Source organism: Lissotriton vulgaris, chromosome 6, assembly GCF_964263255.1.
Source record: "Lissotriton vulgaris chromosome 6, aLisVul1.2, whole genome shotgun sequence".
Classification (NCBI taxonomy): domain Eukaryota; kingdom Metazoa; phylum Chordata; class Amphibia; order Caudata; family Salamandridae; genus Lissotriton; species Lissotriton vulgaris.
This window is the reverse complement of record NC_141694.1, coordinates 535,726,348-535,753,779: the sequence shown is the minus strand read 5'-3', so window position 1 is coordinate 535,753,779 and position 27,432 is coordinate 535,726,348. Positions and strand designations below refer to the sequence as shown.

The following is a 27,432-nucleotide window of genomic DNA, read 5'->3' as shown; positions in this document are numbered from 1 at the left end:
TGCCACAATGGCTAAAAACAATCTGAGGATGGAGTTGATGCCCATGCGCACTGTAGTCCAGGGGAGGAGCCACCTATCTCGTGATACTTCGAAAACTCTTCCAGGACAACAATGTGCAATCATCCGGACCCAACACTAGGCGGCGATCTATGCACAGATATGAATGTCTCAGAAAAGGGGGTGGTGATGAACAGAGTGTCTGAATTAAGCAGACCACTCTTACCCAGTCCAAAGATCAGGGCTTGATCCATCACCGTTTTTTAGCTCACTGCACCATCCCAGCTCAGAACATGGCTATATGCATCTGTTCTTGGCATGCAGGGCTGCTGACATACATATCGCCCGCCCTCCTCCCCGGGGCGCCTGTAGCGGCTGCAGCACTTAGAATTACTCTTAGCATGGTCACCACTTACGGTGTTACACTCCATCTTTGCCACAATGGCTAAAAACAATCTGAGGATGGAGTCAATGCCCATGCGCACTGTAGTCCAGGGGAGGAGCCACCTATCTCGTGATACTTCGAAAACTCTTCCAGGACAACAATGTGCAATCATCCGGACCCAACACTAGGCGGCGATCTATGCACAGATATGAATGTCAGCAGCCCTACATGCCAAGAACAGATGCTTACTGGTAAGTAGCATATTCGTTTAACTACATATGTTTTAATGCATTGCAATGCTTAATGCTGTGCTTGCACTACTAATTATTTTCTCATTATGTATTTTTTTATCTAAGGAAGAAGAAAAAGATGCCAATGTTCCTGGAACCTCAGCAACAAAGGGGAAGGTAGGATGTGTCTCCTTTCTGTTTGATATCATTATGCAGATCTTACAGATCCTTTTTAGGTCATTACAAAAGACATGCTATCAGCCAGGGGCATTCTGAATGCTCCCCAACCACCCACACACACAACTTTACCAGCTACAACGGGGTGAGGTTTTTTTATGGGTCTCTATTGTCTGCCACTTGGCAGATACATGCTCAGAATTAACTTTAAAAGGAAGAAAGGTGAATGAGTGGGTGAAAATATTGATGAATGAGTGGGTGAAAGGATGGCTGGATGCAAGGATAGATAATGAGTGGGTGGAAATATGGGTGGGTTTAAAAATGGATGGATAAGTAGTTGAAAGGATAGGTTGGGTGAAAGGATGGATGCGTGGGTGAAAGGACGGATAGATGAGTGGTTCGAAGGATGGATGAGTTAAAGGATGGTTGGTGAAAAGGATTGGTTGAGTGGGTGAAATAATAGATGCATGAGTGGGTAAAAGGATGAGTGGGTGAGAGGATGAGTGGAAGGGTAGGTGAAAGGATAGGTGACTAAGCAGGTGAAAGGATGGATAAATGGGAAATCTGGGAGTATAGATTATTAGATACATGGATGAAAGGATGGCTGTGTAAATGCAAATCTTGAGCGAATGGATGGATCAGTGGGTGAAAGTGTAGCAGGGAAATCAAAATCCTGAGAGTATGGATGCGTGGTCGAAAGGATTGCAGAGTAAATGGAAATCTGAGAGATGGATTGGTGGGTGAGAGAATGGATTGGTGGGGGAAAGGATGGCAGAGTAAATAGAAATCTGAGCATATGGAAGGCATAGTACATAGAAGTCTGGGAGATTGGATGATGGCAAAGCGAATTAACATCTCACAGTGGTTTGTTAAATTGATGGATGGACAAAAGGATCAATCGATGGATGAAAGGCTTTATTTTTGGATGGGTAAGTCAAATGGTGGATGTATGGTTGGATGGAGGTATTGAAGGATGCATAAACGGATGGATGGAACTACAAATAGATGGATGGAATAGTGAAAGATTGAATAATGGATGAAGGAATGTAAATGTAAAATAGTTGATAGGTAGCAGAAACACCCACTAGTGTAACTGTCACCTAAGGCACTGGTATATTGGCTGACCAAAACCTTCAGCTCTTTCAAAATCATATAATTTCGTATTATTGATTGTAAATATCCAATTTTATTTCATTGAATTAATACATTTTTTTCTTTGTTCACATTGGTATTATTCAAATTTCATCCCAGGAAAATGATACATATCCAATGCATTTCGGTGGAAAACCACCTTCATCAGGGATCCATCTATGGATAACAAACATAACATTTTGAGCATACTGCTATCAGTCTTATGTAAACACTACTACACAATTCAAACACTTTATATGGTTACCCGGCATTATACTATATCACTCCACTACCTCTCACAAATACTGTTCAGTCCTACACATGCTTTTGCATTTCATTATCAAATACTCGATGTTCACAGTATTGGTAATCTGTGTTCTACGCTACCCACATTTCGAATATGCTTAATGTTTAGAAGTATAATTCATGGCTAACGCGCTCTTTACGTTCGGGTTATACAAGTCTGTTGAGTCGGCACTATAGATAACTGCGCGCACCATTTTACTTGTGTGCTTCTAAACAACCCTACACGGGTTTTCGTTATTGGTTATCCAAACGTTCTATGATAAATATCCGATGATTACCTGCTTAATCTTCGCTGGCGTCTCAACAAAACGGCTACGGGTTTGCATTACTTGCATTTCCGGGTAGTTAATAAAGTGGGCCTCTCCTGCGCATGCGTGTGACGTAAAGGCGTTACGTGCTAGGTTTGTTTTTTTGAAAGAAATATTCTAGCTGTGGAACTTGTGATTCAGCTAACATTGTATATATGTTGAAGTGCCCTTGCAGGAGGATATACGTGGGTCACACAGAAAGGAAATTCAAAGTAAGACTAAACGAACACAAAAGCAACATACGAACTGGTTCACAAAAATCCACAGTGGCCACTTATTTTCAGGAAGAAAAACATCACATAAGCCAACTGAAAGCCTGTATTCTGGAACAGGTCAACTAAAGAGAAGGTTTGAACAATAAGAACAATTTGCTTAAGAGGGAAAACCATTGGATTTTCCATTTGAACAGCTTGAAACCCAACGGGTTAAATGAAAGGACTGAATTTCAATGTTACTTGTAAGAATTAACAGTGTTTAATCATCTATGTTTTTTAATTGGTATATCAGCTTCTAACAACCTTTTTGGTGTTCAGATCCATGGTCAGTCCGTGCAGCTATAATTGGTTACTTATACTTTCGCCAGGCCGGCACAGTTAAATATTGCACCTCTTCACAGTCTTAATTTCCCTAGCTCTTAGCATGTTTTTAACTCGTTAGTCGATAAAGTTTCACAGCTAGAATATTTCTTTCAAAAAAACAAACCTAGCGCGTAACGCCTTTACGTCACACGCATGCGCAGGAGAGGCCCACTTTATTAACTACGCGGAAATGCAAGTAATGCAAATCCGTAGCCGTTTCGTTGAGACGCCCGCGAAGATTAAGCAGGTAATCATCGAATATTTATCATAGAACGTTTGGATAACCAATAACGAAAACCCGTGTAGGGTTGTTTAGAAGCACGCAAGTAAAACGGTGCGCGCAGTTATCTATAGTGCCGACTCAACAGACTTGTATAACCCGAACGTAAAGAGCGCGTTAGCCATGAATTATACTTCTAAACATTAAGCATATTCGAAATGTGGGTAGCATAGAACACAGATTACCAGAGCGCGTAGGAATAACTATAATACTGTGAACATCGAGTATTTGATAATGAAATGCAAAAGCATGTGTAGGACTGAACAGTATTTGTGAGAGGTAGTGGAATGATATAGTATAATGCCGGGTAACCATATAAAGTGTTTAAATTGTGTAGTAGTGTTTACATAAGACTGATAGCAGTATGCTCAAAATGTTATGTTTGTTATCCATAGATGGATCCCTGATGAAGGTGGTTTTCCACCGAAATGCATTGGATATGTATCATTTTCCTGGGATGAAATTTGAATAATACCAATGTGAACAAAGAATTTTTTTTTATAATTCAATTAAATAAAATTGGATATTTACAATCAACAATACGAAATTATATGATTTTGAAAGAGCTGAAGCTTTTGGTCAGCCAATACACCGGTGCCTTAGGTGACAGTTACACTAGTGGGTGTTTCTGCTACTTATCATTAATTGAACACGCTCCTGGCGGGAAGCGATACCTAGGAGCACAGTAAAGATTCAACATTCGGATAAAACAAGAGGCGGTGCACCACCATTATCCTAGAATGTAAAATAGTTGACATCGGGTGCATTGTAGGGTGAAAGCATGAATGAATAGATGCTTGGATGTTAGAGTCGAGGGAGTTTTTCTAGGGAGGTTCGGGTCATTTGCTTCATGCAACCAGAGTTTTGGTTCAAAGTGGGTGGCAGGGGTTAATTTTCTGGCTACTCCTTTGCCAGCTGACCATGATTTTACAGTGAGCTTAAAGCTCACCCATTGGGTGGCTTTATTTGTACTCTCATTTGTGCGCTTCTTTTTCAGTGACTTGTCTAAGTACTAGTTTACTTTTAAACTAGTTTACTTGTGTCTTTCCACTGCTCACTTTAAGGCATAGCCAAGACCTTTGTGTAATTCACATTGTTCTTCCGCCTAATACAGCAAAGAGCCTGCGGCGACTGGTCAGCCTACTTCAGCCATTGGCTAACTTCACTCTGCGTGGCTGCATTTTGCCCTTGCAAATGTGCAAATCCACTGAAAAATGAACCCATTTAAGTATGCAGAGAAGTGTGGCAACATGTTCTACTTATGGTTTCTTTAATTTGCCAAACACTTCTTTCTCATAGCATTTTTTTGTCTTTATTATCAACACGCATGATGACTTTTACAGCTTTGAAACACTTTATCATAATATTTTTCTTTTGTGGTCTGCGAATGGCGACTTAATGGACATCAGGTTTGCACACTGTGAACAGGCTTGCCTTGGTTTGATACTTTAACAGAATGCCTTGTGTCCCGTTAGAGTGCACCACTAATTACGTGTTTGTTTCATTGTGGATCTTCAATAGATCCATGCCTTCACACAGTACAAGCTTTGATGTTCCTCCCAGAGCACTGTCTAGCATGTTTTTCATAAAAGATCCTGATTTCAAACCGGCAGATGAACGAGCTCCGATTTAGAGATAAGTCACCCGTTAGGCCATAAGCACTCTGATTGGCCTCTGTGCTTGCCGATACCCCGTGCTTTGGAAACTAGAAGACTAATTTGCTGTATGTTGAAAGGGCCATTTATTGTTTTTTCTGGAGTATGGGTATTGCAAGCTGCTGCCCTGGATTATACTACTAGAGTCTTTCTCATAACTCAATCTGTGAATAAATGGGATTATTTCTTCTGTTGTATCCTGTTTCCATCTGAAATTGTGTGTTTTTCTACCTATGTTTACATATTGCAGTAGTCTGGTGACGCCCGGGTGTTGGATGTAGATATCACTGAAAAAACAAGCAAGCATTTAGGGTTGCCACACCTGACCCTATTACACCAGCCTCCATGCCTTCCCGGAACCAAGAGCATCACCTGCCCAAATTCTGAAATGTTATGAGGGCCTGTACCTCATCTTTGGCCAGTCCCACTCCGCTGATGTGCTTTTGGGCCCCACAGAGTTGGTCGGGCCCTGGGACTTCGGCGGCCCAGGCTCCCGAGGGTCTCTGTGGATCCAGTCCGGGTTCTGGATTGACGCCGGTCGATCTCACTTGGCCTTCCTCATTGTGGATCCCATAGCTTGACTCCAGTGGCACGTAGAGAGGGGGCCCACATCTGGGCATACCCGTCTCACTCTGGGTGCCAAATGCAAAAAGACAAATGATGGACAAAATGTATAAAAATGTTATACATTCACCCCAGTACAGAGATCTGGGCCTGTATCCATCTTTTTTTTGTGTGCTCTCCATGCCATTCCAAGGAGGACCTGGCTTGGCAGTTCGGTTTGGACAGTTCCCATGAGGCACGGGGTTAAGATTGATTAGCGTATTGCTGGATCTCAACTGAATTTTATTCCTGATGAAAAGTGATCCTGTTTCATGTATTGCTTTTTGGGGTGATACAAAGCAGCTTGAAGAGGGATCTTCTTTCATCCAGTAACCAATGTAGGGCCCCCAAGGCAGAGGAGATGTGGGCTTATGGCTTTATGTGTAGGAGTAATCTGGCAGCAGAGTTTTGAATCCGTTCTAGTCTTTTCATAGTTGATAAAAAATGAACCCTGCTAGAAGGCATTGGTGTAGTCAAGTTTAGACAGTAAAAGAGAAGTAGCATGGTAATGACGCTTAATCCTGTTAATTTGTCCACTTGGGCATTCATTGTTAACTTGGAGTCCATGGTAATTCCAAGGTTTCTTACTTCCTTGGGTACTTTAGGAGGCGGTCCCAGATCTCTAGGCCCGGCCAGACACAGAGTGGGTCATACTTTTTCAAATCACCACATGTGAGTATTTCAGTATCTGAAAGAAACACGTAGTAATAGATTCCTTACCTTAGAATTACCCCCAGGCGTAAGACTGGATCCGGAAAGTTTTTGTCAGCAGTACCCCTGTGCGTCTGTAGGTGTTGTGCAGCTCCGCTTGCGTCGGCGTTGTTGCTGAGATGACTTTGCTGGAGCTAATTAGACGCGCCCATGTGCGTTGATGTCAATTCTTTCTTTTTTCCGCTCCAGCAAGCCCAGATCTGGGAAAAGCAAGTACCCCCAATCTAATAGATACGTCTAGCTGCAGATTCCTTAACTTAGAACATCTCCAAGCGTCAGACTGGATCCGGAAAACCTTTCCGCTGCAGCATCTCTGCGCACCGGGGTTCAGCGCCTCCCGGCTCCGCCCTGACGTCGTCCACGGACATGACGTGAGCGAAGCCATATATGCCCCTCCCTGCGCGCTGACGTCAGTTTTCTTCTTTTTCACGTCCAAGTGCGAATCTTGGAAAGTCAGCAGTTCCTTGGCCTGGTTTTTGGGCCTTCTACGACACCCTCTGTGTCGTGGGAACAGGGTGTAATGCCTTCCGGATTTAAGGCTTGTAAAGCCTGTGTGTGTCAGAAGTCTGGCACAGACCCGCACCTCATTTGTATGTGGTGCCTTGGCGTGCACCACGACTCCAAGGACTGTGATGCCTGTTAGAAGATGAAACCAAAGTCCTTGAGGGAGTGTCGCATGAAGTTGCTGGCCGCAAGGGTGTGTGGTCCGGCTCACTCCAGTTGCCGCTCTTTTGCTCTGGATCATGCTTGATCCCGAGGTCGCTCCTGCAACCACCATGCGACAACAGTTAAGCGTAAGCCCATGTGTCTCTTACGGAGATCTTCATCCACTGTCCCTGTCAATGCCACCTATTCCTATCGCACTGAGCCAGGTGAGGGCGCACGGCAGCCTCATTCTCCGTACCCGCCTTTTCCTGGTATTGGGCCAACACGTGTCCAAATGGAGGCTTATTCAAAGGCCCGCCAGGCTTGTTTTGAGTTGCGCCTTCGGGTCCCACAGAGGTAGCTGGCACTCATGCCGGGTCTTTGTCTGTGGACATTTCACTGGCACCGGCTGTGTGCTTTGACTCCAATTCTGGAGCGGACGCGACGCCACCAAACCAGGTTCAGAGCTCAGCCCATCCCGGCAGTCAGCGCATAGCCATGTGCGGCTTCCTGCACCGACGTCTGATGCTACGCAGCACCCGGGTCGATGCTGGGTAATTCACCGGGCTCAACGCCGGTTCCGGCGCCTCATGCTTCCTCCAGGCAGATTGCAGTGGGCTCGTCGTCGGTCGCGTCCAAGTCCAGTCCGTTGTGGAGGACGTCGAGGTGACTCCAATGCGGTGTCGCGTCCACTTCCCTTGGTGGTTGTTCCTGTAGGAAGGTGGATATCTGACTATGATTGCCCCCAACTTTTTGCCTGGTGTTTTGCTGGTTTTTCGACTTAGTTGACCTGGGGCCCTGCTATTCAGGACCCCAGGCCCACTGCTCTCTCTGTAAAATGGATTCCATGTACTCTAGGTACATATCTAATTGGATATCAGCCCCTGTACAGTTTACTTTAGGTACCCAGGGCATAGGTGCACCCAGGGCCTACCAGGGGCTGCAGCATGTATTATGCCACCCCTGGCTGGCCATCCAAATCTGACACAACTGGCTGATCAATCAGCTGGGGCAAGGTGGTGTAATCACCCTTTGCTTTAGATATAGTATCCCTATATCTAACCCTAAAATGGACACATATCCTCCTATCAGTCACTCCTATGGCAGGCCTTATCAATCCTGAAGGCAGAGTGCTTGGTATTATGTGAGAGGATGCTCTAGCATGAGCTGAGCCTGTCTGCAGCTTTTGGAACCAAGTCCTTTAGCTGTTTCCATGATAACGCTATACCATATACTCTTAAGTTCATTGTAATCCTCGCGGTTATTGCCAACTTTGGTATAACATTATCAAAACATGTTGAGTAAAGTGTCATACAAATTGGAATACTACCCCCTCGCCAATTCTGGCGACGGGGGTAGCATTCCACCCTTCTAGAGGGACACGACATGTATGTAACTGTGAACGCCGGTTAAAGTTAACTCGAGCCTCGTCATCATAAAATGGATGCTGCCACCACAGACACAAGTCTGACCTCCTGCTGCTGGGAGTTCTTCCAGCGAGGGAGGCTTGGACAAAGGGTTTCCTGCTTAGGGAGGTGCTAGCACCATCCCAGACAGGATTTTGTGTATTAGGTAGAACATGGCTGAAAGGAATGAGACATGCCTGGGGCACACAAGGTGTCCCTGTGCATACTCCGGTCTAAACTAGTTCCTGGGGCACTCCAGCCCCAGAGCTGGCGCAAGACCGGACAAAGGATAAGGGTTGTAACCTCCCCCCTTCCTGGTCCCACCCAGAGGAGGGACCTAGTCGTAGTATAGCCCCCTTTAGCCGGATAAAGGTAGGAGCTGGTCCCATTCCAAATTAGATTATCCTGAACAACTTTACAAGAAGAAACTCTGGACTTCGACGTTCTGCTCCACAGAAGACGGAAGAAATCTCTCTTGTGGGCAAGGAGTGTCCACCCTGCACAAGCAGGCACCATCAGCGTCCAGCGGCTTCCCTTTGTCGTCTTCCTTCCAGGATCAAGACTTTAGAGCCCGACGAGACCCGGGTTCCCAGACCTCTCCGACCTCTACTTACATCTGCAGCACAGCTGAGATCTGTGGGTGTGACAAGACACGTTGGACCGCCATCTTGAAAGAAGCAGCACTTCGCTCCAGCACGACTTCAGAGGTATCCTCGTCCAAGTGCTTTGGGGACTGAGAAGCCCCGACCCCGAGCAGCTCCTGCACCGAAGAACCGCCCTCCAGCATCCACGAGATCTGCGTGGGGCCCTTCTGCCTGTTTGCTGCTCGACACGTTGTCTGGTCACTTGCCGGCTGGCTAGTGACCTCCTAGACGACGAAACCCGAAATCTTCACTGCTGGTCTGGTTGCTCCAGACTGGCCCTTGCTCCCTTCCAGAAGAGAGGCACCCCGGACCCTCCTGGTCCACTCCAGACGCCGTTTCCACTCACCGCGTGGGTTGCCTTTGCCAAGGCCTGTTGACTCCGAAGCCGACACCGCCGACAGCGAGAGCCTGCGTGGGACAGTTCCAGCCTCCATCCTGGTCGTCGAAGACACCACCTGGTCCACGTGGCTGCAGAGACAAGCGTTCACCTTCACCTGTCGCGACAACGACATCTGGTTCCACTCCTGGTTCCACTCCAGTCACTGGCTAGTGACTTTGAACATTGTCCCCTCTGCTTTCAGGTTCTTCTCTTCACTGATCCACCCTTGGATCACACCGGACATCTTTCTCCTGACCGCCTGCAGCATCTTTTCCTCCAGGCTCCATAGACTTCAACGCCGGAACCCGACACGACTTGACACCTATGCACCCGCAGCCTGTGGGTGAGGTAACACGAGCATTTCAGTGCTCAAGGGTAGCTTGACTCTCCTAGTGTCCAGTTCCACAGTCGTGTTAGTCCTATCTAGTCAGGGACGTCCGTACTCACCTTTTTCTTAAACTGTACTGTCCATAGACATTTGTACGCATCTCGCGTGTGAGTTCTCACTCTGCACACGCGTTCCGTGGGCCTCCTATTACTTACCTCAAGTTAGTATAGCGTGGTCCCAGCGATCCTGCAGCCTCTGGACAGCTCCATTCCTATTATCGACTTTCACATTCCACTTACTTAGTATATGGTTTGTCGTGCCCCTAGGGCACCATTGTAAATCGTGCAACTTGAACATATTTTTCCTAAGAGATTGTCATGTGCTTAGCCCTCTGACCTCATAAAGAGTTCAGAGGTGTATGTTGGTTAATACATTTTTCATAACAACCTGTGTGGTGTCCTTTCACTTGGTATTCAAGGGGTTATACGTGGTAAAACAGCTGGCTTCACATGCCAAAAGAGTTTAGCCTAAGACTGCTTTGTCCATGCTACCACTAGGATAGCTGGTCTATAAGGTTGACTTACAACCAATCACCATAAGCGTTGTTTGGACTGATACAAGGTGATCACTAGAACTAGTGAGCATCATACATCATGCCAACTTCTCACACTCGCTCCTTTAGATACGGGTCCTTTACATTTGTCCTCACTTTTGCTACTGTAGTGACTAGTTCTTTTCCTACTCTGTCTAGCAGGGGTCTGTGGTTCCTCTCAGGCAAGGGGCATGGGTTACTTACTGCTCTGGACATTGTCCTACCCAGTTTCCGCATGTCGTTGAGTATGTTCCGCATACTCTAGACTCTTGTTGAGACACGTTTCATTGTTTCAACTTTTTTCCTCCTGCTCTGTATATGCTCTGTGTTCTTACACACCTGGTTCGTGCAGGCTCTTTCAGTGCAGTGTTTTTGGTTCCTGACCCGGTCTTCTTATATCACCAGCTCTTGTGGTGTTTGGCTTGCTGGTGTCCTTTTTGGGCTGTTGCCTTCTTGCTGTTGTGTGCCTCTGAGCTCCTATGCTTCCCTACAGGTATTCTTTGCTTACTGCGTACTGTTCCAGTGTCCACACGGCATGCTTTGGTCCCTTTCGCTCTTGTTTGTTGTCGCTCGACTGCTTGTCATCGGCCCTTCACATGTTGTGACACCACCACCTAGTCCTGGCGTGTCTTCTACTTTCATACTACCGGCATCTTGTGGGCCTGGATTGGCATTCTGCCACTGCTGTCACTTGTGTTTTCTGGTACCGGTTTCAACCGGTTTCTTTTTGTCTGTTGTACATATCCGGCCGATGTTCCATGCCTCTGTCATACCAGTTGCCGTCTCTCGAGGCTTTGCTGCAATTGGCACGCTGTATCCGGCGGTTCTCTCACACCCTCGGTTCAGCTACAATTCTTACAAAGTCATAACCTTCATCTTTCCTCCAGCTTATCTAGAATATAGTATATGGTTTATTCTCCATGCTGGCACTTACTGGGTATGGGTCAGCCTATTGCCACTGCTGCCCCACGTGCCTTTATGGGTACAGGTTCCACAGTGCTTTTTACCACTGTTTTGCTTTGTCGACCGGTAATGGCTTTTGCTTTCTGTCGCCACCTTGGATCCTGTGGATCCTTCAACCCCTGGGTTGGTTCATCTTCTTTTTTGAAGTTATGTACTCTCACTTTGCCACAAGTATTCTGTCTCTGTGTTTTCCTTCTCTCAACTCGGTATACACAAAGGGTTTTTTTCTGCTGTTCTTGACGCTTCTAGTGCCTTTGCCTCCCATGGCTTTCCGCTCTCTTCAGAGCTTCATGGTCTGGTGGTTAACTGCGCTAACATTACTGTACTCATTGTGGTTTGTCCCCACGGTTAACGGTGCTGTTAAGTTACCTTATGGGCGACTAAGTTCTTTCGGGAACTTGGTGGGGTTCAGTTGCAGACCCGCCTCCTCTATGGGTATGGCCTTGGTATCTATTCTAAGTTAAGGAATCTGCGGCTAGACGTCTCTTAGATGAACAAGTTACTTACCTTCGGTAAGGATGTATCTGGTAGAGACATAGTTTTGCTGCAGATTTCTTAACCCCCGCCCGTCATCCCGTTCTGTGAGGACCTTTTCATGTTGGTTGAGGCTTTCTATACTCGCCTCCCTTAGGGTGGCTTGCCCTTTGGCACTGTGATATACTCTCTCACTCCAACACAGAATCCTTTGTTCTGTTTATCTGCTACTTTCCGCCCATTCTCTAATCATGTGTTCCTTCCAGCCCTCAGCCTGGATTGTAGGGTGTGAAATCGATTCATGGTTTTTCCCACTATCCGGCTTTCCCCATCTACATTGCCTTATGGTCTTTGCCACCTCGGCTGCATTTTCCCTCAGGTCTATTGGCTATTTACATTTATGGATCTTTAATTGGGATTGCGATGTCTTTTTGGTAGCGTCTTGTGGTGAACTCTTCTTAATCTAGTGATCTGATAGACTACTAGCCGCAGATTCCCCAGCGCGCCTAAGTAAGTTTTTTCTCTGTTCCGCGTGCAACGCGGATCCAGTTTGTATCCTATCCTGTTTTCAGGCTGCCTTTTCATTTTCACGCTTTAGCGTTGGTGGAATAGTGTGCGAATGCCTTCGGGCTTCAAGACGTGTACCTCTTCTGCACGTCCCATGTCTGCGACGGACCCTCACCAGATTTGCATGTGGTTCCTGGGTAAAAACCACGACTCAACGGATTGAGACAGCTGTCAGCACCTTAAGCCTAAGTCACAGCTGGAGCGCCGGATGAAGTTGCTGTCGGCCTGCTTGTCCAGCTTAATGTCGTCTCAGCGTCCGTCCCCTACCTCGGAGGCCAGGAACCGCCACTTCCGTCTGCGACATCATCCCTCGCCAAGGCCCCAAGGGCTTTGCTCGCCGGCTGGTTGGTCCTTCAGCTTGTCTCTGAAGCCCTGTCCTCTTTCAGCGGTGGGCGCCGGTTCCCCTCTGGACGTGCCCCTGCCTGTCGCCTTCCTACCCACCGTTTTCCGGCATTGGGCCCACTAGGGCCCAAATGACAGCCTACGCTGCAGCTCTGCAGGCTTCTTTGGACCCTCCTCCACCTCTTGAGACATCTGCGAATCCCTTGCCTCGTGCAGGGACTTCTGCGGAGTCGCCGGCGGCTCCGGCCCCGGTGCTGAAGATTTCGGCTTCAGGTCATAGGAAGGTGGTGTTGTCAAGGTGTGGTCCTTCTGGGCTCCCCTCTTCGGCGCCTGGCGTCCCTGCCTCGCCGCAAATCCCTACGGGGCTCCCTGTGGTGTCGCAGGAGATCGCCTCGATTCCGGACTTGCCCCCGAGTCCCCTTTGGTTCTCTGAGCAGTTTTGGCGCCGGGAGCCTTCCTCCGTGGCTCTGATGGGGTCACGGGTGGAGTCTGGGACCTGGGGTGCCCCGTCTGAGGCTGAGCCGGCGCCTTTTCAGCGCTGCTCTTTTGCCGTACTGTCATCAACCCCGCCCCATTCTCCTGGGAGCACGTGGTGGCAGAGGTCAGCCCGGCGCCGCAAATGCCCACTCCGGCGCTAATCGACGATGATCAGGCCCCTTTGGCAGACTCCACAGAGCCATGCCGGTGTCTGGTTCTTGATTCGTCTCCTGAGGTTCCTTTCTCTACAGAGGTCTGTCATCTGTTGGTGTCTTCATCCCCCTAGACAGGGCGCCGCATTGTTGGCTTTTCACCTGCATCTTCCAGGGAGGGCTCCTCGCCGTCCCCACAGCCTAAATCATCGAACCCTTCTTTCCATGGCTCGCAGCGGACTTTTCCACCAGCCTACCCCCTTCCCCTGGGGCCCCACAGGTTCCCCGCTCATCTATGGATCCCCCAGTATTCAAGGGCTGGCCGCTTCCCCCTGGACTTGCGGACGTCAGTCTGCAGCCGTCGTCAAGGGGGAAATTACTTTCTCCTCTGCGACGCTCTACTAAGGCCAGTGTTGCCTTTGTTCGGGCTATTTCCACCGCTGCTGGCATTCTGCAGATGGGTGAACCTGTCACTCTATTTCCTACAGATAACCTTTTGGAAGTTCTCCACCAGGGCTCTGGTGGACGGGAGCTGTTCCCTCCTTTTGAAGCATCGCTCCATAATTCTCTCTTTGGGGCGCCCCGCCACGAGTGATCCGGTGCCTCAGCCGCTCCTGCATCGCCACCGTCCGGCTCGGCACAACCCTATCGGCCTTTCCTTCCACCCTTCTACTCAAGTTTCTCTTCTACGGACAGTTTTTCCATCCTTTCCTGTGGTGGTGTTCCCTCCATCTCGAGAGGCCCAGTGGTTGGATTCATGGGGGCGTAATGTCTTTGCTTCTTCCTGTGCTGCCTTGCGGGCGATCAACACTCTACTACTTCCAGCCTGTGGGACTCTGTGGAGTCCCTTCATTCTCATGTCTCCCATTCAGGCGCCCGTGTTGATCTGCGGTAGGGAGTTGGCCGTGTTTATTCTTTGAGCGGCCTTGGATGTTGCTGATGCTCTCGGCCGTGCTATGGCCACTTCTGTAGCTCTCCGTCCCCATGCTTCCCCATAACAGAACTAAAACAGAGAGTCGACATGGCACACATCCCTGTGTGCCATGCCCACAGAACCCACTGCCCTGCAATACTTCAGTCACCCTTCTAGCTGGGTGCCCTATGCCAGAGGTGTGGGCTCAGGTGCATGAGCCCTGTGCCCCTACAGTACCCAGGGCCATTCCTGGGCACTATGAGTGCAGTGATGCCATTAAGAGTATATGGTCCTGGGAGGTTGTCATTACGAACTCCACAGCACCATAATGGCTACACTGAAGACTGACAAGTTTGGTACCAAACTCCTCAGCACATTAAACCCGCACTGATGCCAGTAGGATTTAATGTTAAGTGCACCAGAGGACATCTTAAAGATGCCCTCTGAAAACCTAACCTACAATCCACGTCTGGGCTGAGAGGCTGCCACACAGCAGACATGTTGCTGGACCCCTAGGTGGAGAGCCCCGCTCTCCTGGGCCTGCACCAATGCACATCCTGGGCGAGGTGCTAGGTCTCCTCCCCCAGGATGGGGAGGTGGAAGCTTCAAAGGCATGCCGCCTCTGTGAGCTTCCCAGACCATTTGCTGTACCCAGCAACTGGCCCCCACCAGTTTTGACCCCTACTCTGGCGAGAAGACTGGCGGTAAAAACTATGTCAGGAAGGGGGGTGCCAGCATGTGCCAACCCCACCCCTCAGGTGGGGGAGACGAGGTGAAGCACGACCCCGGGCTCCGGCCATCATTTGAGACGTCATCAGTGATGTCATCAGTGATGTCACTGACCATGTCATGAATGATGTTATCTGTTTTGAGTTGCGACCCCAGTGCTGGCCCCAGGAGACCAGTACTGGATTACAAAAGTAACTAGATCGTACTTTACCTGCAACCTGAATTTTCTCCCATTGGATAACATTGCCAGATTTCTATTGAAAAGTTTCTAAGTATGAACTTTCAAAATAGCTTTTTATTCCTGAAAAATCACTACAATACCTAAAGGTTTTTGCTTAACTAGTTTCAGCTTAGACCCCAGGGCTGAACCTAGGAGCCAGTCCTGGGATTACCAAAGTAATCTACAAAGTAACCTACTGTGTTTATATAAGGAAATCGATTGAGCTCAATGCTAAATTGTGTGTTGAATTGTGTTACCTACTGCAACTCCTGTACCTATTGTCTTTCCAAAGTTTATTGCCTTTCTGCAAAGTACTCATCTGAGACCTCTCATATTGGGAGCAGTATATTTTTGATGCCTGTTGGTTCTAGAAATAAAATAACTATATCTTTTGATATAAAAACAATTGGCCTGGAGTTCAGTCTTTGAGTGTGTGAAACCTTTTGCTGACTGAGTGTGCACAAGTACAGTGGACGGGTATACCCATTAAAGTCACTGGGACCTGGGTGCAAAGCGGTACATATGAAAGCGGGGTCCCAGTGCACAGTCTTTTAGACAAAACAAGCAAATCAAAAATAAACATGTACATAGAAACAAAAGTAAGCACTTGAATAAAGGAACATTTAACCCACTGTTATTTAATCACAATGTGTAAAAGGAGGAGGAAGCGTACATCTTCAACACATTTACATATGATAACATTGGTGCCCCACAGGAGTGTGAGAATAGAGAAGTGCACGTGAGGAAATAAGTAAAAAGGAAATATGTTGCGTGAAAAGTTGTGGATTAATCTTTCTCTCCACAATTTCTAATTGGCGGTTGGTATTGGACCAAGGCCAACAGGATGCACAATATAAATGAGCGCATTAACTATAAAAATAATAATAAACCGTGCTTTTTGCTCATCAACATATTTATGTATCTAAGATGGCTATAGCTGGGGGTGGGGGGTAGAAAAGTCGACGTTTCGACCCCAAGGTTGGTCCTAGGCAACAGTTTAGCCTTAGAGTGGGGTCTTTGTGAGAAGTTGGCCTGATATGCAGTGCTCACTATTCTAGTGATCACTATGTATCAGTCCAAACAACCCTTATTGATGATTGGTTGTAAGTCAGCCGTAGACCAGCTATCCTAGTAGCATGGACAAGAGCAGTCTTTAGGCTAGACTCTAGAGGGCGCTTGTTAAGCCAGCTGTTATACCATCACATATACCCCTTGAACACCAAGTGAAAGGACACCACACAAGTTGTTATGAAAATAAAAGTATATTTATTTAGAACACAACAGCCCTGGACTCTTTATGAGGACAGGGTTCTAAGCACAATACAAAGATCTTAAGAAAATACGCAAAGTTGCACAATTTACACAAATGCCCGAGGGGCACGAAAAACCATATACTCTAAAAGTGGAATGCGAAATTACTAGCAGGTAAGTACTACTCTAATAGGCTTTGGGATCGCTAGGACTTGACTACTGAAGCTTCAGATTACTAGCAGGAGGCCTAGGGAGATCGGGTGCAGAGTGTGCACTCTCACGCGGGATGCGGGACAAAGTCTATGGTTGCTAGAATTTACAAAGTTAGTGTTATCGGACGAATCCGACTAGGTAGAGCTGAAACGAAAAAGGATCTGGACCCTTGGATAGTGAGGCTATGCTGGAGCACCGAAATGCTGAGGTTACCTAGCCCAGGGGCTGCGGATGCATAGGTCTGGAAAGACTTCGGGAATCCTCGTTGCAGTCTATGGAGCCTGAAAGAAGAAGTTGCTGGCAGGCGACCAGTGAAGAGATTCGGATGGATCCAAGCCTGGATCGAAGATGGAAGACACCTGTAAGCAGAGGGGACCAAGTTCTGAATCACTAGCCAGTGATTAGATGGGCACCAGGATGGCACCGGATGGAGTCAACTCGACCAGGTGAGTGGGCGACGCTGGGCTCTGCAGTCTCACGGACCAGGAGGGGTTGTCGGCGACCAGGATGGAGGTGCGAGCTGTCCCACGATGGTATCTGCTGTCGACGTCGCTGGACCCAGGATTGGGGCAACAAGTCCTGGCAAATGCAAGCCCACGCGGTGGACTTAAAATGGCGTCTGGAGTGGACCAGGAGGGTCCGGGGTGCTCCTCTGTTGGAGGGGAGCAAGGGCCAGTCTGGAGCAACCAGACCAGCGGTGTTGATGTCGTCGTTCGTCGTTTGGAAGGCCACAAGCCAGCGGGCTAGTAGCCAGACAACGCGGTGAGCAGCAAAGAGCAGAAGGGCCCCACGCAGATCTCGTGGAGGCTGGGAGGCTGAACTTCGGTGCTGGAGCTGCTCAGGGTAGGGGCTTCTCACACCCCAAAGCACTCACTCGAGGATCCCTCGGCGGTCGTGCTGGGCAAGCGTCGTGCATTCCTGAAGATGGCCGGTCCCTCGAGGTCTCGTCACACCCACGGATCTCAGCTGAGCTGAAGATGTAGGTAGAGGTCAGAGGTGCCAGGGAAGCCGGTTCACGTCGAGCTGGGCAGCCTTGATCCGGAGAAGAGACTTACAGCAGACTGCGATGCTTGGATGATGCCTGCGGATGCAGGGTGACTACTCCTTAGTCACAAGGGAGAAATCTTAGGAAGAAGTCTTGAGTTCCTTTCGTAGAAAGTAGTTTCAGGATTCAAAGATGATCTAATTTGGAAGGTGGCCCGCTCCTATCTTTATACTAGGAAAAGGGGCTGGCACGCGACTAGGTCCTGCCCATGGGTGGGACCAGGAAGGGGGTTGGTTACACCCCTCTCCCATGCCAGACTTTCCCCAGCTCAGGGGCTGGTGTGCCCCTGGAACTGGTTCTAGCCGGCAGATGCATAGTGAGCACCGGGGTGCCACTTGCAGTCACCTTCCTCTAAAGCCCTGCCTGCCCAGGATACACAAAACCCTGTCTGGGATGGTGCTAGCACCGCCCCTGACAGAAAACCCTTTGTCCAAGCTTCCCTCGCTGGAAGGACTCCCAGCAGCAGGAGGTCAGACTTGTGTCTGTGGTGGCAGAATCCATTTTGTGATGCTGAGGCTTGAGTTAACTTTAACCGGGGTTCACAGTTACATACATGTCGTGTCCCTCTAGAAGGTTGGAATGCAAACCCCGTCGCCAGAATTGGCGAGGGGTTAGTATTCCAATTCGTATGACACCTTACTCGACATGTTTTGATAAAGCTATACCAGAGTTAGCATATAACCGCGAGGATTATAATGCACTTAAGAGTATATGGTATGCGTTATCATGGAACAGCTATTAGGACTTGGTTCCGCAAGCTGCAAACGGGCTCAGCTCATGCCAGAGCACCATCTCACACGATTCCAAGCACTCTGCCTTCAGGATTGTCAAGGCCTGCCATAGGAGTGACTGATAGGAATACAGGTGTCCATTTTAGGGTTAGATATAGGTATACTATATCTAAAGCAAAGGGTGATTACACCACCTTGCCCCAGCTGTCGTGCAGCCAGTTGTGTCAGATTTAGATGGCCAGCCAGGGATGGCATAATACATGCTGCAGCCCCTGGTAGGCCCTGGGTACACCTATGCCCTGAGTTACAGGGTCTGATAAGGTGGCCCAGTACCAATTGGTAAATGCACCTAAGGTACACGTGTCAATTTAGTGAGAGAACAGCAAGGCTGTGGGTCTGATTAGCAGGCCCACAGCCAGAGAAGTCGTAAACCAGTGAAGCAAAAAGCAAAAATCTGGGGTGATCATAGGATTGCAGACCCTACTCTCCTACAGTCTTCATCAGGACGGTGAGGGAAGGGAAGGGGCTTCAGTAGACCTAAAAAAATGAAACACCCTAAATATGACGAAAAGAGGAAAGCTATATAATGAGACAATTAAGTCAATGAATGGACACTCAAGAAATTACCATGTCGAATAAACATCATTCAACCGGGCCATCCGGCTCCAGAAATGGCGTAGGGTGATGGTCTGTAATATAACAGGCGTCAGACTGGATCCGGAAACTTTTGCGTAGCAGTACCCTTGCACGTCGGTAGGTGTCGTCTCCGGCTCCGCGTTTGGCATCATTGGCGCCGGAAAAAGTGGTACCCTTAGTCAATTTTTGACTAAACTTTTTCGATCCTTTTTGATCTTTCTTCGAAGTCGAATGACTCCGACGGTGCTGGTAGGGATGTCCGGGTTCAAGCCCTGCGTCGACAGCAACAGACTAAAGTCGATTACCGACTCCCATCGCCGGTGTCTTCATTGCCTGGGGCCCGACCACGATGACAAGTCGTGCCCCGACTGCTGGGCCTTGCCGTCGAAGGCTAGGCGGGAGCGGTCCCGCAAGCGCCTCGAGCTCCGGCAGTAGACCCCGCACCGTTCGAGGTCCCGGTCCGGAAGGAGGTCGAGGGACCAGTCGCGGGGCCTGAGTCATCACGGCTCGGAGGATCGTCACCACTCCTCGAGCTCCAAGTCCTCAGGTAAGAGGCACAAGAAGTCGAAGAAGCGACATCGGTCTTCCGACTCCCCCCGACGCTCGCGCGACGCGCCCGGGGGTTCGGGCGTCACCGCCCACTCGGCTCCACCGAAGCCGCAGGCATCGCAGCCTGCGCCAAACCCGCCGGTCCCTGGGCAGAACGCGACACCGGAGGAGATCGACTCCTTCCTCGCGGCCATGAGGTCGCTCACTTCTCTGTCGGGTTCCGCGGCACCTTCGGGCCAAGCAGCCCGACTGGGAGCCCAAGCGGGCCTGGTGCTTCGGCCTTATGCCGTCGGCGACTTCGGTCGCGCCGCTGGATCCGGATCCGGGTCGTCGCCGTTCGACCTTACGACCTCGCCGGCGCCGGCCCCTAGGCTGTGGCCCCTGCACCGTCCACGGACGACATAGTCCCCGGTCCCCCCCTCAACCCGGTTCTGGCGCCAGAGCGGCATCGATCAACGCCGCTTTAGATGCCGATGGGGGATTTCATCTTCTATGAGCCGGCCCCATCATTTGACACTGAGTACTGGGAGATGGGTGGCGAGGCGGATAGGGAGGGGTCTGAGGACCCTCTAGAACATGAGTGCCTGTCTTATCAGGACTGGACAGGTGAGCTAGGGGATGCCAGTGGTTTGGAGACCTCGCCAGACACTGGTTTTGTCTCCCCTCTTACCGTGGCTACGGAGTAGGGGGCTCCCTATAGTGAATTGTTGACGTGGGCGGCCAAAGCCTTATCCCTTGAACTCCCCGTCGCGGCCATGAGGACTAACCTCCTCACTGAAGTCCTTAAACCGCAAGCAAGCTCTTCGGCGCCTCTGTTGCCGTTTAATGAGGCCTGGTCTGACGTTCTTCTGGGCACCGGGTCCAGGCCCGCTACAGGTCCCCCTATAGATAGGAATGTGGCCAGACGCCACCGCCCGGCTCTGGGCCCCCCCTTGCTTCCTGTCCACCCAATGGACTCGCTGGGTAAAGCGATGGCAACGACGGCAGCGATTCGTCGCCATGCCTGGCTGAGGTCCGCCAACTTATTGGCTGATGTCCAAAACACCCTTATGGACATGCCGTTTGATGGCCGTCGCATCTTTGGCGACAAGGCAGACAGTGCACTTGAGCGCTTAAAGGACTCCAGGGCTACGGCCAAGTCCTTGGACCTGTCGGCCCTGCACCAGCAATCTGCTGCCTTTCGCCCCTTTGGTGGCCAAGGAAGGGGAGCCCCCACACGTCCTGCCAGCCACGGGTGGCGGACGTGGTAACCGCCATGGTGGTGCCCGTGGACAATGGAGAGGCCAGTCCACATCTACCCCTGCAGCATCCGCCTCAAAGCTCTCCTAGTCCGAGCTTTCAGGCCCACGTGACGCCAGTGGGGGGCAGGGTGCGCCATCACCTCCTCCACTGGTGCAACATCACTTCGGACAGGTGGGTGCTGCAAATCGTCCGAAGGGGCTACTCCCTCCCCTCGAGGCGACCCCTCCAGCCATGCCACCGCAGTACCACCGCGTGTCGGGAGATCACTTGAATCTTCTGCGAGAGGAAGTGGCGGCCCTCTTGGCCAAGGGGGCCATTGGGCGCGTTCCTGGGCCAGAAGTAGGGTGTGGTTGTTACTCCCACTACTTTCTGGTTCCCAAGAAGGGCAAAGGGGGCCTACGCCCTATCTTGGACCTGCGGAACGTCAACAGCTTCCTCCGGAAGGAGAGATTCAAGATGCTGACACTGGCTCAGGTCTTAGCTGCCCTGGACCCGGGAGACTGGATGGTAGCGTTGGACTTGCAGGACGCTTATTTACACATCCCCGTCCTGCCTGCGCTACCTGCGGTTCATGGTAAGCCACGAGCGCTTTCAAGTTAACCGTGCACTCCTTTGGCCTTACCAGCGCCACCCGGGTGTTCACGAAAGTGATGGCGGTGGTCGCAGCTCATCTGCGCAGCTTAGGGGTTTCAGTCTTCCCCTACCTCGACTACTGGTTGTTGAAGGCGGGCTCGCCCCAGACAGACAGTCGTCCGTCACCTCCAGACTACGGCCGACCTCCTGCACCTGCTGGGGTTCTCCATCAATGTGCCGAAGTCGCACCTGTGTCCCTCTCAGAAGCTCCTCTTCATCGAAGTGGTTCTAGACTCAGCGCAGTTTCGGGTTTATCCTCCCGAACACCGGGTTAGGGTATTCCGGCTCAGATTCCGATCTTTCAGCCTTTATCCAGAGTCTCTGTCAGGTTGACGCTGCGGCTTCTGGGGCTGATGGCCTCCTGCATCCTTCTGGTGCATCACACCAGGTGGCGGATGCGGGCTCTGCAGTGGGACCTGAAGTTTCAGTGGGCCCAGCATCAGGGCAACTTGTCCGACCATGTCTTGATCTCGGAGGGCACTGCAAGACAGTTGCATTGGTGGCTCACGGACCGCGATTGGGTCAGTGGCAGATCCCTCTCCCTACCCCACCCGGAGTGCGTAGTTGTGACGGACGCGTCTCTCCAGGGCTGGGGAGGCCACATGGGAGAGGCGGAGATCAGAGGCCTCTGGTCTCCGGCGGAGTCCCGGCTCCACATCAACCTTCTGGAGCTGCGGGCGATCCGGCTTGCACTGAAGGCATTCCTCCCCTCTGTCCCGGGGAGTGTAGTGCAGGTGTTCACGGAGAACATCACCGCCATGTGGTATTGCAACAAACAGGGGGGGGGGGGTCGTGGACCCTATGCCAGGAGGCTCTGCGCCTCTGGCAGTGGCTGGAACATCAGCCGTCGGTGCATGATGGATCACGAATGGCGTCTGAACTCTGAGGTGGCGCAGGCTGTGAGAAGTTGGCCTGATATATGATGCTCACTAGTTCTAGTGATCACCTTGTATCAGTCCAAACAACCGTTATGGTGATTGGTTGTAAGTCAACCTTATAGGCCAGCTATCCTAATGGTAGCATGGACAGAGCAGTCTTAGGCTAAACTCTTTTGGCATGTGAAGCCAGCTGTTTTACCACATATAACCCCTTGAATACCAGATGAAAAGACACCACACAGGTTGTTATGAAAATAAACAATATATTTATTACTAACAAACACCTCTGAACTCTTTATGAGATCAGAGGGCTAAGCACATAACAATACTCTTCAGAAAATACCATAAGTCTCACAATTACAATGGTGCCCTAGGGGCATGACAAACGTGAACCAGGAGGCGTCGACGACTACCAGGATGGAGGCACGAGCTGTCCCACGCAGGCTCTCGCTGTCGGCGGTGTCGGTTCCTGGATCGGAGTCAACAGGCCTTGGCAAATGCAACCCACGCGTCAAGTGAAGATGGCGTCTGGTGCAGACCAGGAGGGTCCGGGGTACTTCTTCTTTGCAGGGAAGCAAGGCCAGTCTGGAGCAACCAGACCAGCGGTGTAGTTTCAAGATTTCGTTGTCTAGGATGCCACTAGCCAGCCGGCAAGTGACCAGACATCGCGTCGAGTAGCAATCAAGCAGAAGGGCCCCACGCAGATCTCGTGGATGCAGGAGCTGCTCGGGGATGGGGCTTCTCAATCCCCAAAGCACTCAGTCGATGGTGCCTCAGAGGTCGTGCTGGAAGCGAAGTGCAGTTCTTCAAAGATGGCCGGTCCCATGTGTCTTTTCGTACCCACGGGTCTGAGCTGGGCTGCTGATGTGGGTAGAGGTCGGAGAGGTCTGGGAGTCCGGGTCTCATCGGGCTCTGAGGTCTGGTTCCGGCAGGAAGGACAACAAAGTTAACCGCTAGGACGCTTGATGGTGCCTGCAGATGCTGGGTGGTCACTCCTTGGCCACAAGGGAGATTTCTTCAGTCTTCTGTGGAGCAGAACGTCGAAGTCCAGAGTTTCTTCTTGTAAAGTTTCAAATCAGGATAATCTGATTTGGAATGGGACCAGCTCCTACCTTTATTCTGCTAAAGGGGGCTGTACTGTGACTATGTCCCTCCTATGGGTGGGACCAGGAAGGGGGGTGGTTACACCCCCTATCCTTTGTCCGGTTTCGCGCCAGAGCTGGTGCTGGAGTGCCCCAGCAACTGGTTTGAACCGGAGTATGCACAGGGACACCTTGTGTGCCCCAGGCATGTCTCATTCCTTTCAGCCCTGCCTATCTGGATACACAAAGTCCTGTCTGGGGTGGTGCTAGCACCTCCCCAGGCAGGAAACCCTTTGTCCAGGTCTCCGTTGCTGGAAGGACTCCCAGCAGCAGGAGATCAGACTTGTGTCTGTGGCAGCAGCATCCATTTTGTGATGCTGAGGCTCGGGTTAACTTTAACCGGAGTTACAGTTACATACATGTCGTGTCCCTCTAAAAGGGTGAAATGCTACCCCGTCACCAGAACTGGCAAGGGGCCAGTATTCCAATTCGTTTATCACCTTACTCGACATGTTTTATAATGCTATGCCAAAGTTAGCAATAACCGTGAGGATTATAATGCACTTGAGAGTATATGGTATAGCGTTATCATGGAACAGCTATAAGGACTTGGTTCCGAAAGCTGTAGACAGGCTCAGCTCATGCTAGAGCACCATCTCACATAATTTCAAGCACTCTGCCTTCAGGATTGATAAGGCCTGCCATAGGAGTGACTTATAGGAATATATGTGTCCATTTTGGGTTAGATATAGGTATACTATATCTACAGCAAAGGGTGATTACACCACCTTGCCCCAGCTGTGTTACCAGCCAGTTGTGTCAGATATTTGTGGCCAGCCAGGGGTGGCATAATACATGCTGCAGCCCCTGGTAGGCCTTGCGTGCACTTATGCCCTGGGTACCTATGTTACACTGTACAAGGACTTACAAGAGTGACCCAATACCAATTGGTAAATGCACCTCTAAGTGCATGTAGGTCAATTTAGAGAGAGAACAGCTAGGCTGTGGGTCTGATTAGCAGGCCAACAGCCAGGGAAAGTCGTAAACCAGTGAAGCAAAAAGCAAAAATCTGGGGTGACCATAGGATTGCAGACCCTACTCTCCTACAACTGGTTGTTGAAGGCGGGCTCGCCCGAGACAGTAGTCAGCCACCTTCAGACTACGGCCGACCTCCTGTGTGAGAAATTGGCCTGATATGCAGTGCTCACTATTCTAGTGATCACTATGTATCAGTCCAAATGACCCATATTGATGATTGGTTGTAAGTCAACCGTAGACCAGCTATCCTGGTAGCATGGACAAGAGCAGTCTTTAGGCTAGACTCTAGAGGGCGTGTTAAGCCAGCTGTTATAACATCACATATACCCCTTGAACACCAAGTGAAAGGACACCACACAAGTTGTTATGAAAATAAAAGGATATATATTTAGAACATAACAACTGGACTCTTTATGAGGACAGGCGCTAAGCACAATACAAAGCTCTTATGAAAATACTTTAAGTCGCACAATTTACACAAATGCCCGAGGGGCACGAAAAACCATATACTCTAAAAGTGGAATGCTAGCAGGTAAGTAACTAGTCTCAAAGGCTTTAGGATCGCTAGGACTGGACTACTGAACCTTCAGATTACTAGCAGGAGGCCTAGGGAGATCGGGTGCAGAGTGTGCACTCTCACGCGGGATGCGGGACAAAGTCCATGGTTGCTAGAATTGACAAAGTTAGTGTTATCGGACGAATCCGACTAGGTAGAGCTGAAACGAAAAAGGATCTGGACCCTTGGATAGTGAGGCTATGCTGGAGCACCGAAATGCTGAGGTTACCTAGCCCGGGGGCTGCGGATGCATAGGTCTGGAAAGACGTCGGGAATCCTCGTTGCAGTCTATGGAGCCTGAAAGAAGTTGTTGCTGGCAGGCGACCAGTGTTGAAGTCCGAAGTGATCCAAGCCTGGATCGAAGATGGAAGACACCTGTAAGCAGAGGGGACCAAGTTCTGAATCACTAGCCAGCGATTAGATGGGCACCAGGATGGCACCGGATGGAGTCACCTCGACCAGGTGAGTGGGCGACGCTGGGCTCTGCAGTCTCACGGACCAGGAGGCGTTGTCGGCGACCAGGATGGAGGTGCAAGCTGTCCCACGATGGTATCTGCTATCGACGTTGCTGGACCCAGGATTGGGGCAACAAGTCTTGGCAAATGCAAGCCCACGCGGTGGACTTAAAATGGCGTCTGGAGTGGACCAGGGGGGTCCGGGGTGCTCCTCTGTTGGAGGGGAGCAAGGGCCAGTCTGGAGCAACCAGACCAGTGGTGTTATCGTCGTGGAGCGTCGTCAAGAGGGCCACAAGCCAGCAGGCAAGTAGCCGGACAACGCGGTGAGCAGCAAAGAGCAGAAGGGCCCCACGCAGATCTCGTGGATGCTGGGGGGCTGGACTTCGGTGCTGGAGCTGCTCAGGGTTAGGGCTTCTCAAACCCCAAAGCACTCACTCGAGGATCCCTCGGCGGTCGTGCTGGGCAAGCGTCGTGCAGTCTTGAAGATGGCCGGTCCCTCGAGGTCTCGTCACACCCACGAATCTCAGCTGGGCTGATGATGCAGGTAGAGGTCAGAGGTGCCAGGGAAGCCGGGTCTCGTCGAGCTGGGCAGTCTTGATCTGGAGGAGAGACTTCCAGCAACCCGCGATGCGCTTGGGTGGTGCCTGCTGTGCAGGGTGGCTACTCCTTAGCCACAAGGGGAGAGTCTTCTGAAAGGTTCAAGAGTTCTTTCGTGGAAAGTCATCAAGATTCGGAATTATCTAATTTGAGAAGGGGGCCCGCTCCTATCTTTATACTAAGGAAAGGGGCTGGCACGCGACTAGGTCCTGCCCATGGGTGGGACCAGGAAGGGGGGTGGTTACACCCCTCTCCCATGCCGGACTTTCCCCAGCTCAGGGCCTGGTGTGCCCCTGGAACTGGTTCTAGCCGGCCTATGCATAGTGAGCACCGGGGTGCCACTTGCAGTCACCTTCCTCTAAAGCCCTGCCTACCCAGGATACACAAAACCCTGTGTGGGATGGTGCTAGCACCGCCCCTGACAGGAAACCCTTTGTCCAAGCTCTCCTCGCTGGAAGGACTCCCAGCAGCAGGAGGTCATACTTGTGTCTGTGGTGGCAGCATCCATTTTGTGATGCTGAGGCTCGAGTTAACTTTAACCGGGGTTCACAGTTACATACATGTTGTGTCCCTCTAGAAGGGTGGAATGCTAACCCCGTCGCCAGAATTGGCGAGGGGTTAGTATTCCAATTCGTATGACACCTTACTCGACATGTTTTGATAAAGCGATACCAGAGTTGGCATATAACCGCGAGGATTATAATGCACTTAAGAGTATATGGTATGCGTTATCATCGAAAACAGCTATTAGGACTTGGTTCCGCAAGCTGCAAACGGGCTCGGCTCATGCCAGAGCACCATCTCACATGATTCCAAGCACTCTGCCTTCAGGATTCTTAAGGCCTGCCATAGGAGTGACTGATAGGAATCTATGTGTCCATTTTAGGGTTAGATAGTGGTATACTATATCTAAAGCAAAGGGTGATTATCCAGTATTTGGGTGTCTTTCATAGATTCACATGCCTGAATCATTCCCCGTCGCTGAGACGGGAGCCTCCGGTACATAAAAAAGCAATGTCCTAAGGACATACATAGAGAATATAGGCCTAAGGGCCTCCCCTTTTGGGGCCTTTCCACGTCCTTATGTAAAAGGACCGAACTCTCATCGTTAGCCAATCAGCTCCGACCTCCTTCTAGAACCTTCCCGGGAGGAGCCTCCGTCCCTCAGATTTTTCTACCGCACGTTGTGCTAGGGAGTCTCCAACCTGAGCTCTTCAGGTTTCCAAAATTCGAAGTCTCAAACTTCACCGAAGTTCACTTTGTACGAAAAGGATTTCATCCTAGCATCGACTACATGTCGGAATCTAATAAGAAAACTTCGTCCATGGCGGACT

At 50.3% G+C, this 27,432-nt stretch overlaps 1 protein-coding gene across 2 annotated transcripts in view; it reads left to right on the top strand.

Annotated features, from left to right (window-relative positions):
- The window catches only part of PHIP (PHIP subunit of CUL4-Ring ligase complex), a 2,330,659-nt gene that overhangs the window by 1,876,792 nt on the left and 426,435 nt on the right, over window positions 1–27,432 (top strand). For both annotated transcript variants that reach the window (XM_086926531.1, XM_086926532.1), the window contains exon 34: window positions 739–789. In XM_086926531.1, coding sequence (XP_086782657.1) covers window positions 739–789 — 51 coding nt within the window. The remainder of the gene's footprint in view (window positions 1–738; window positions 790–27,432) is intronic.